The sequence below is a fragment of the Brassica rapa genome, chromosome A01 (assembly GCF_000309985.2).
Source record: "Brassica rapa cultivar Chiifu-401-42 chromosome A01, CAAS_Brap_v3.01, whole genome shotgun sequence".
NCBI classification, from domain to species: domain Eukaryota; kingdom Viridiplantae; phylum Streptophyta; class Magnoliopsida; order Brassicales; family Brassicaceae; genus Brassica; species Brassica rapa.
Genome location: NC_024795.2, coordinates 15,136,228 through 15,146,738, shown reverse-complemented (window position 1 = coordinate 15,146,738; position 10,511 = coordinate 15,136,228). Strand labels below are relative to the sequence as shown.

The 10,511-nt window shown below is 37.3% G+C and overlaps 1 protein-coding gene and 1 pseudogene across 1 annotated transcript; both read left to right on the top strand.

Annotated features, from left to right (window-relative positions):
* The first annotated feature begins 1,201 nt into the window (after positions 1–1,201).
* Positions 1,202–5,407, top strand: LOC103873607 (annotated as a pseudogene).
* Positions 5,408–5,638: 231 nt separating this feature from the next.
* On the top strand, positions 5,639–9,831 carry LOC103873612 (ras-related protein RABE1c). The gene is made up of 9 exons (XM_009152026.3): positions 5,639–7,800; positions 7,902–7,979; positions 8,415–8,487; positions 8,568–8,668; positions 8,893–8,958; positions 9,059–9,156; positions 9,229–9,291; positions 9,383–9,475; positions 9,554–9,831. Exons 2-9 carry the CDS (start codon positions 7,907–7,909, stop codon positions 9,632–9,634), a joined length of 648 nt encoding a protein of 215 aa, XP_009150274.2. The 5' UTR covers positions 5,639–7,800; positions 7,902–7,906; the 3' UTR covers positions 9,635–9,831.
* Positions 9,832–10,511: the final 680 nt, after the last annotated feature.

Below are 10,511 nucleotides of genomic sequence, written 5' to 3'. Positions count from 1 at the left end.
CACTAGAGTTTTCATTCTTCTTCCACTTCCTATTTGTTGGAGAGGAAATCTCATATCAAGAGTTTCGATGAGACGTGAGTAATATATAAAGAACTTAGGTCATTCTACTTACAACCAATTAATTTTAAGTTGGAAGTCTATGATAAACCATAATTTAACATGGTATTAGAGCGGGTCCACACCCTAACTCATTAATCCAGCCTGAAAAGTAGTTCGATCACCCCACTAATTGATAGCCCACATGAGGCCCAATTCAGTCCTAGAAAAAGAAGCATTATCTCGGATGAGCGATTATGTCAAGATTGATGGTTATACACACAATTGTATTGAGGGAGGGTATTGGAGAGAGAAGATCTCACATCAATAGTTTTGATTTGTCGTGAGTATAATATAAGGAACTTGAGTCACTTCACTTATATTCAATTGATTTTAAGTAGAAAACCCATAAAATTTAATATGATATTAGATCCACTAAATTTAACTACTAAAAGGTTTAGTAATAGATTAATACACTCTTATAATTCGACCAAAATTGGCTTGTGCTCTCATACCTGATAATGATGGTATGTGAAATTAATGGCTAGAAGGGCTATTCTCTCAAGGGAGGATGTTGGAATTATGTAGAGGTTAATGATCCACAGTCTTAGTTTTCTAAATAGTGTGTGAATATAAACTTCCACATCAAAAATTTCAATGAGACATAATCTATGAAGCACAGGGACAGCTTTTGGTTGACGTACCCGTACTGACAACATTGACTCACTGATATACCATGAATTTCACCCACTTTTAGTCATGGTATATAAGTTTTTTAAGATCTATTTATTATGTTTTAGAGTCTTTTAAGCAATTACAGGTTCAGTTACTTGATGGAAGGAAATGATGCTTTTGGGACACTTTGAAGTACTTTTAGGCGTATAGCATCGATCGACACTTGAAGAGCAATATCGATCGACAAGAGCCAATTAAAATTGATCGACAGCCGCTGAGCGCCATCGATCGATGTTGGATCACCCGAGGATTAATCACGAAATTAGAAGATTTTATTTCCTAAAAGTTTATTAATTGCAACCTAAGCCCTTAGCCGCCTGTGAGACTATATGTATTAGGGTTTTGTATCATTTTAGAGGCAGACTGGCAAAAAAGACCTAGTTGGGAGAAGGAGCATTTTGGCTACGATTAGAAGAGCTTAGGATTGGAGAGATAGATCTGAGACTGCATAACAAAGAAGATCTTGAACTCCTTTATTTCTATTACTCTTACTTTCTGTGCTCAATATTTCATTCGAGTTTTATTCAAACCATCATGACTTTGTCTCTCATGAATATGTCTGAGTAAACACAATTGTTAGATTTAGGTTTCTCATAAAGGTTGAAAGTATGTGCTGCTAATAAGACTGTTAAAAAGGTGTTTGATAGTTCTTTCATGTTTGTTAAGCTTAATGCTAAAATTAGGATTGATTACTCTCATTTTAGATCTTAGGATTAATTAAGATAACCAACCGTTAGCCTTAATACCTGAAATAGCCAACGTGATCTAACTGACTAGATAACAACGAGAGTTGGTGTAGAAGGTTAGAGAACATATTCAAATCCGCTCGCAAAGCTTGCTAGAAGAACCGTCGATCGACGTAATGACAGTCGCGTCGATCGATTGTTTAAAAAGGTGTATCGAGCGATGTGCATTAAGTCACATCGATCGACTCTTTCTCGAGATAAATAGACGACAGTTGAGATCCGAGATCTAGTAAAGAAAACCTATCTGGTTTACCATTGTTTGAGTTCAAAAACCGTCAAAACCTATCTGGTTTACCATCGAGAAGAGCCAATTATAAAATAATATATTCTACTCTATATGTAAATTATACAGAATAAAAAATATATATGATTTTTTTTTATAAAACCAGTGGTTTATAAGTTTAAGTTGAACACAAGTTAAATCAAACATGTCCACGGAGTGAAGATCAAGGTGTAGCACACATTATACCTTCATTTCTTTTTTGAAATAATGTTAAATTAATTCAAACAAAAAAGCTGTTTTACACTTTGTGTTACATTGGTGTTGATTTTTTCATAAAAACAAATTAGGAATCAAACCCTATCGTACGTTTTTGTCCACCAGTTTGATCAGCTGTCCTGGTAGCGTCGGTCTTTCTCCATGTTTCCTCTGGTTCCGTTCTCTCCATATCGCATATAAAGTAACTTGAAACACATATCGCACTAGAAATATCTCGGTCTTGTCTCTGTTTTGATCCAGTAGGAGTTGCAGGACTTGTTCCCACTGATTTGTGTATCGATCAGCTAGCAGATTCTGTGTTAGGCCTTTCCAAACCTCCCCCGAGTAACTACATGCAAAGAATAGATGATTTCTTGACTCCAAAGGGTCCGTGCAGAGCACACAAGAGCTAGGGTGTTGAGTGCTCCACTTCTGAGTTCTATCACGTGTTGCAAGTCTGTTAAGAACTGCAAGCCAAGCCATGAAAGAATATTTTGGAGTGTTAAAAGTGAACCAGATCCCAGCGCTCCAATTCACTTTTGGTTGTGGCACTCTTGTTTGTTTCCAAGTTTCCTTAGAACTGAAATGCGATTGATACTTATCTCCTTTTTTCCACAACTTAACATCATCCTGCTCCGACAGTCCTTTCTCTTTTATTTGCTGAATCTGATTCTCAATATCATTCAGAATGGTTACTCTGTGTCGTCGTCGTCGATGTGTTTTAATCACAACATCGACAGTTGCATCCAATCTTACTCCCAAGTCAATGCAACCTATACTACCTGTAATATCAAATAATATTCCATATGGTGTCCAGATATCAAACCAAAAAGAAGTGGTTTCACCATTCTGAATCTCAGACTTTGAAAACTCTTGTGCAATGCCGCGATACTTTAAAAGTTTCTTCCATATCCAAGAGCCCCGTGTGCTGTTCTCATTCACTGACCAGAGAGACCCCTTTTGTATCATATGAATAAAACTTCATTTTTGACATATGAATAAAACAGTCCGCGATGCCATCACCTAAGCACGGTGAACGAAGACTGTGACCGCCATGGATGTAGTTTATGCTCTCAAGAGGCAAAGTAAAACCCTTTATGGATTTGGCGAGTAGGGTTTTATAATTGTGATGTCTTTTTTTTCTATAAAACTGTTGATTTCAAAGTTTGATGTTTAACACAGAAAATCACAAAAAGTTGAGGATCGTAGTTGCAATATGGTTAAATCGATGTTAAAATTTTCTTTGTAGAGTTTAATAACCGGATTGGTTTAATCATAACCAACTGTTCAAAATTGGTCTTTAGTTCAGAACCCAAATCAAATGATTGATGTCTTGTCTTATTAAAAAATAATATTAGCAAATGAGAACAGAAACTACAATAGTATTAATCTCCAACATTCTAGAGAGAACGAGAAGACGGAGCTTGGAGCTAGCTCATCTACCCTTGGCTCTCGCCATGACTTACTGATTCTCGGAGGAGCGATGAGAGCACCAGGAAGCGAAGACGCCGTGGTGATCGAAAAGGGGAAAAAGGCAGGAGAGCCGCATGTTATTACCGTGAATTGTCCGGACAGGACCGGTTTAGGGCGTGATATTTGCAGAATCGTCCTCGATTTCGGCCTTTATATAAAAAAAGGAGGTACAAATAGTGATTTGGGACGAACGAGGTTTGGAATTGTGTAATAAGTTTGAAACTGATTGTTTTGGAAGTGTAGATGTTACAACGGATGGAGTATGGTGCTACATAGTTTTGTGGGTGGTTCCTCATTATGATTCTCTCATATTGAGATGGTCACATGATCTCAAGACCCAGCTTCTATCTGTGTGCCCCTCTTGCCCAAACTACTTCCTACTCAATTTGATGTCCCCTTCTCCCACACCAACCTCTGTTTACTTGTTGAACTTCTTCTGCCTAGACTGGACGGGACTCCTACATGGTACTGTCTCTTATTGGATTGCTTTCTCTTATGAATGTCATCTTGAATGTGTTAAGGTATGTATGTTTGCAGATGTTACTCAAGTACTAACTGAGCTCGAGCTGTCAATTCAATCCGTGAAGGTGACCACCACGCCTGATGGGAGAGTTCTTGACCTTTTCTTCATTACAGATAACTTGTGAGTGAATTTAGACAGTCTGCTATATGAATCTGTTATTCATATTCATTTACCATTGTCTGTCTGCTCAAGGGATCTTTTGCACACAAAGAAGCGCCAAGACGAGACACTAGATCAGTTTCGTTCTGTCTTGGGAGAATCGTGTATAAGCTGTGAACTCAAGTTGGCGGGTCCTGAGTATGAATATCATCAGAAAATTCCATCTCTTTCTCCAGAAGTGGTTGAGGAACTGTTTATGATGTCTGAGCAGCTCACAGATGAAGAAGACAATCGCGCACAGGATCTAAGTGATGATATGATAAAGATGAAGAAGAATTCCTCTGTCACAGTTTGACAACTCCCTGAGCCCGTCTCACACATTACTCCAAATACGCTGCGCTGATCACAGAGGCCTTCTCTATGATGTATTAAGAACCTTGAAAGACTTTGACGTTAAGGTAATATTAGTAGACAAGGCTTTTCCCTCGGTGACATCTCTCAGTTTGTGATTCCATTAGTGCAGATATCATATGGCAGGTTCTTGCCTCGAACACAAGGTCATAGAGATATAGAGCTATTTGTTCAGGTAAAAGATGAGAAGAAGATATTGGATCCTGATAAGCAAAGTTCGTTATGTTCGCATCTGAAAGCTGAAATGCTGCATCCGTTACGTGTCATAATAACAAACAGAGGACCAGACACTGAACTTGTGGTAGCTAATCCAGTGGAGCTATCTGGGAAAGGCAGGCCAAGAGTGTTCTATGATGTTACCCTTTCACTAAAAGTGCTTGGAATCTGCGTTTTCTCTGTAAGAAACAAAATCTTTTCAAACAGAATTCGAAGAATCAGTGCTTAATTTTTTTTTTTTTGTAATTACTTATTTTCTCAGGCTGAAATAAGAAGATACACTGCTGGTGATCGAGAATGGGAAGTGTACAGGTTTCTTCTGGATGAGAACTGTTTGTTCCAGCTCGGTAGCGCTTCTGTTAGAAATGAAATTGCTAATCAAGTGAGAAGAACATTAATGGGTTGGTGAAGAAGACATGTACTGTACTTATGTGATCTGCCATCGACAAGAGAGAAGAGAAGAGGAGCTGGCTAAAGCATAGACAAATGCAGAAGAAGGAAAGGGACAGACTATTTTTCCGCCAGAAGTTTTCTGTTGGATGCTTTGTCATTTGAATAGAAGAGTCGCGTGCGTCGATATTAATGCCTTAGTTATATGTATGTGATTTGACGTGTCGCCATGAGTCTCATGGTTTGAGTATTTTTTATGTATCTTGTATATGGTTTGGTAAAGGAAGTGTTTCGGGTTGATCAGAGTTTCTAATTGCTTCCAAAATGATCTTTGACTAATCAAGAAATCAACATTGTTTGAACGGGAAACAATATTAAAAGGTGAAATGTTAGATTTCAGATGTGGGTTAAGCAAAGACGTCTTATAGATGTTCGGAAAAGCGTTTAGTCGGTTACAAAGAAAAGAGATGCGCGACATAAAGGAAATTAAGGCTCGGAGAGCTTGCCAGAAAAATACAATACGGCGAGAGAATAAAGACAAAACCCTAATCTAGCCGCCGAGTGTGTGTGAGAGATTTCGGATCTTCTTTACCCTTTCTCCTTCTATAGCTGATTTGGTGCTCTTTCGTGACATAGCTCGCGTCGTCTTCGTGGGCTTTTAACTCGTTAGGCCAAGAAGTCCACGTTGCTTCGAAGAGTCGTTGAGCCGGATGAGCTTAGTCCAAAAGCACTCTCGGGTCACGCCGAGGAGTCGGCGCTTCGAGCCGTTGAGCCGAGCTGTCGCTATGTCTTATACGGGCTGGGCTGTCTATTCTTCGGGCCTTGAGACATGGTCAAATCCGTCCCCTACAGTAAGTCCCTTCCCCCAGTTCATCTGTGAGTGACGTTCTGTTGAGCCAATGAATTTGAAAGGTCAATGGTTTGGAAGGATAGACGGTCCGTCGCGAAGACGTGATGCTCAGTCGATATATCATGAGACGTCGTCTCGTCTTCTTGAATTTAGGTGATTCGATCAAATTCCGGTTGAACCGGTTTTCTTTCGGTTAACCCGATTCTGACCTGAACCGTCGGTTCGATCTGGGTCGGACCCGGTTATCGCAGAAAGTCGAAGCGATGCGTCGGTTTCATGGGCGACTAGGTAATCTTTCAAGGCTCAAGTAGGCCCATGTAGACCCAATGATGACGCCTCGGGGGAATGCTCAGCTTCTCCCCTATAAATACTTGCCCACTTCTCGTTTCCTTCATTCTTCTCTGCGTATTCATGTACTTTCTCTCTCCTCTTCTCTACTTCTCTCTCTAGGTTGTTGTTGTAGAATAGATAGCATTATATCGTCTGGTGGGAGATTGTCTCTTTCATTAATAATTCAAATATGATTTTTAGTTCCAGTGAGATTCATGTTTAGCTTTTACAAGCACATATAAATTGTTAATGAAAGTTACTCACTCGTTCTCGACCATGAATCATAAATTTGAGTAACTCTAATAAGCTTATAGTTTTTGAAATAAAAAAAAAATTAGAATTCTTAGATGAAATAAGGATACAAAGATGTATATGTTTATTTTAAATGTATTTTGTACTTGAAATTGGTTGTTCATGGTGGTTGGTGTTTTGATGACAATGATAATGTTGTAAATAAATGAAGAAGATGATGATGAATGAGTAAAAACGCTCATTTTTGAAAAAAAAAATAACATTTTCTTGAATAACTCGAACTTATATGGTAAATATGGCAGTTCAAAAAAAGCATGAATCATTTTTATATTTGACTTCAAATTTTGAGTTATATTTTAAAACACACATTTTTTACAAGGTAATTTCATCAACGAATGGGAAGATTATGCGATCTAATTGTTGAGATTAACTCTCCAAATATCTTCGCATTTCTCCATACTTTTCTACAACACTTTTCAACACACTCGAAAATCATAAATCTAATTAAAACAACATTTACATTTTTATTGGAGTTTTAAATATATAAACTGAAAAAAGTATTATCAAATTGACTATTAAAACGTTGTTATTTTGTAAATAAAATCTCTTATATATTAATCGAGAAATATTACAACTTCTTTTTGTAGCCACATGTCATCATTAAAATGATTCTTAGAATCACTAGCAAAATATTTTGGCCCATTTAGTTATATAATAAGTTTTTATTAAATTAACTATAGATTTATTATTAATGTTCTTTATTATTTTTTTAAATAAAAATTACGGATTTGTCTAATGTGGTTAAAATATATATGTCAATTAATGATTTTAAATAATAAAAATTTGATAAAAATTAGTATATTTTATCATATTTGTTTAATTTTAAACTATTAAAATAAATTAAACAATCACATTAACCATATAATAAAAATTTATATTTTTATGTATATGCTATATTTTGAAGACATGTTGGTCCAGCTATCTGATTTTGATTAAAGTAATTAATAAAGGGCCCATGAGGCTTCGTGCCTTTAAAGGCCTTCCAAAAGAAAGAAGGAATCCTTCTATCTTTCCGTGCACTCTTATTCGGTTAGAGTGGTAACGTGCGCGTGGTATTCTATCGTGCACGCGAAGCAGAGACAAAAGTAGAGAAGAAGAAGACGCCGAGAAGCTAAATCGGGAGTGGCGCATTATAGCAGTCCGCCATATCCTTCGGTGTCGCTTCTCCTCTCCGATTACATCGGTCTCTTCTCTTCTTCCGGTAAATGTTTTCTTCTTCTTTCTAGGGAGATTTTGTTTTTTGTTTACGATGAAACAAAGATGTATATGGTTTGATCTCTAAGCTTTTTTTTTCTCGTTTAGAATCGATGGCTGCTCCACCGGCTAGGGCCAGAGCCGATTACGACTATCTCATAAAGCTTCTTTTGATTGGAGATAGCGGTACGTCATCTCTCAGTTTCCTCCATGTTTTTTGTTTCTCGGGATCCTCGCACATGGTCCTGAACCGATTCATCTCCTACTGAATCGATCTATTTAGTGTGATGATGATGTTTCGGAGTTTTATTCATCTGATGAAATCGATCATAGATAATGCTGTTCGTTTGGTTGACGCAGCTGGCTGCGGCTGCGTCGGCATCAATTTTTTTAATAAACTCTTGTTCGTTTTATTGACGTTTGGTACTGTGTCGTCTAAACGCTGCTTCGCATCGATCACCGAAAAAATCTGATTAAAACTGCGTCGGCTTCTACGAAACGAACAACAACTATTTTCATTGACGCCGAGGCTGACGCCGACGCCGAAAATTGCGGCAACCAAACGAACATGACTGATGTTGATGCGTGATCGTTGCTCACGTTTACGTTGGTTGGTTGCAGGTGTGGGTAAAAGTTGCCTCCTCCTACGTTTCTCGGATGGCTCATTCACGACTAGCTTCATTACCACCATTGGGTTTGTCTTCCGAGATTCTAAACCCTTTCATCTCTATCTTTAATCTCAGGGAGTCTCCTTCTTTTGCCTTTTTGATGTAGCATTGACTTTAAGATAAGAACCATTGAGCTTGATGGCAAACGTATCAAGCTCCAGATTTGGGACACTGCTGGTCAAGAACGTTTCCGCACCATCACCACTGGTCAGTTCCTCTTTTAAAAAAAAAAAAAAAATATATAAATTTGTTTACTTAGAGTCTGATCAAATTCGTTAGACCCTTGAGGAGATGAGCACCTAAATACAGGTGCTATGATCACTAATTTTGCTTTGTTTGGCGGATTAGTTTGCTTGGTCTTGTATACTTGATGTGTGTTCTATATTTTTCTGACCATATCTACTTGTCCTTTTTTTTTTGCATTTTGATAGCTTATTACCGTGGGGCAATGGGCATTTTACTAGTGTATGATGTCACAGACGAGTCCTCCTTCAACAGTAAAACCCCCCTCCTCCTTTAAAGCCTTTCACTTGCGGCTTCTTTTTATAAAAAAAATCCTTAAGTCAAAAGGGTCATCATATCTCGACGTGTTTGCAGACATAAGGAACTGGATTCGGAATATCGAACAGCACGCTTCAGATAATGTTAACAAAATCTTGGTGGGGAACAAGGCTGACATGGACGAAAGCAAGAGGGTATGATCTCTTATCCCACTTTATGATTCACGGCTGGTCCTAAATAATAACATAGTTTCTTGCTACTTTCAGGCTGTACCAACAGCCAAAGGTCAGGCTCTTGCTGATGAGTACGGAATTAAGTTCTTCGAAACTGTAAGTCTAAACAATTCTCTCAATCTTAGATAATGCAGCTTCCGTCAACTAGCTTGTTTACGTAGCTGTATCTATATGCGTCTTGTTGCAGAGTGCCAAGACAAACCTAAACGTGGAAGAAGTTTTCTTCTCCATTGGCAAGGACATAAAACAGAGGCTTTCTGACACTGACTCCAGGGCTGAGGTTTGTCACATCTCTGCTTGCGTTGTTACTTATCGTCATTCAAACGCATTGTTTCATGTTTTGTTTCGTCAATTGCAGCCTGCCACGATCAAGATAAGCCAAACGGAGGCATCTGGAGCCGGGCAAGCCACCCAGAAGTCTGCATGTTGTGGAAGTTAATAAAAATTTGAGATTGAAGTGGAAACTTAAGATTTCGTGAGGTGCTTGTGTAATTTTTATTTCTGTTCCAACATTCCTGGTTCTTTCTTAATTGCCTTTCTCTATTTGTAGGAAGGTTTAATTGAAACTTGTATTCTTCTTTTATTCATACAATGTTATGTTAGTCATCTATTATCTTGCTTGGCTCTTTTATTTAATCTCTTAACTTTAGAGTTGTCTACTTATCTTTACACACCATAACTAGTACTCTTTTCTTTTTATAGAGTTCATTACTCTTTAGGACACATTTTGAGTTTCTCACACTCATAGATATTTTATATTTGTGACACATTTTTTTATGGGGTCTACTGGATTTTTTGGATAACTATACTTTTAAAGGAAAGAAAATGTTAGTTTTTTTTATTATTGTTCTTATTGTACTTCATGATTTCATTTGCTTTTATCTCAAAATCTAAAATATATTAAATAAAAATAATTATCATAATAAATTATATATAAAATTCTGTATCTTTTAAGATCCATTTTCATATATGTATTTTAACTTGTAAACAAAATTAATTGTGGACGTGGATTCCAAAGCGTGGATTGTAGAGTTACACATTAATTGTTGACATTTGTACCTTATACACTAGTTGTGGACATGGACACTTTAACACGATAATATAGTTATACACTAGTTGTGGACATGGACACGGTATCAACCAACTACTTTCGTGTTAAGATGTCTATGTCCACAACTAGTATATAACTCTACTATCTACGCTTTGGTATCCACGTCCACACTTAATTTTGTTTACACGATAATATATATATATATGAAAATAGATTTTAAAAGATAGAAAATTTTATGTATAATTTATTATGACAATTATTTTTA

What these genes read in the sequence shown, in the direction of transcription:
- LOC103873612 (XM_009152026.3), top strand. Translation starts at nt 7,907, where the DNA reads ATGGCTGCTCCACCGGCTAGGGCCAGAGCCGATTACGACTATCTCATA. An exon ending in TTTCCGCACCATCACCACTG is followed by an intron (nt 8,669 to 8,892) that starts GTCAGTTCCTCT and finishes GCATTTTGATAG; the next exon opens with CTTATTACCGTGGGGCAATG. An exon ending in ACACTGACTCCAGGGCTGAG is followed by an intron (nt 9,476 to 9,553) that starts GTTTGTCACATC and finishes CGTCAATTGCAG; the next exon opens with CCTGCCACGATCAAGATAAG.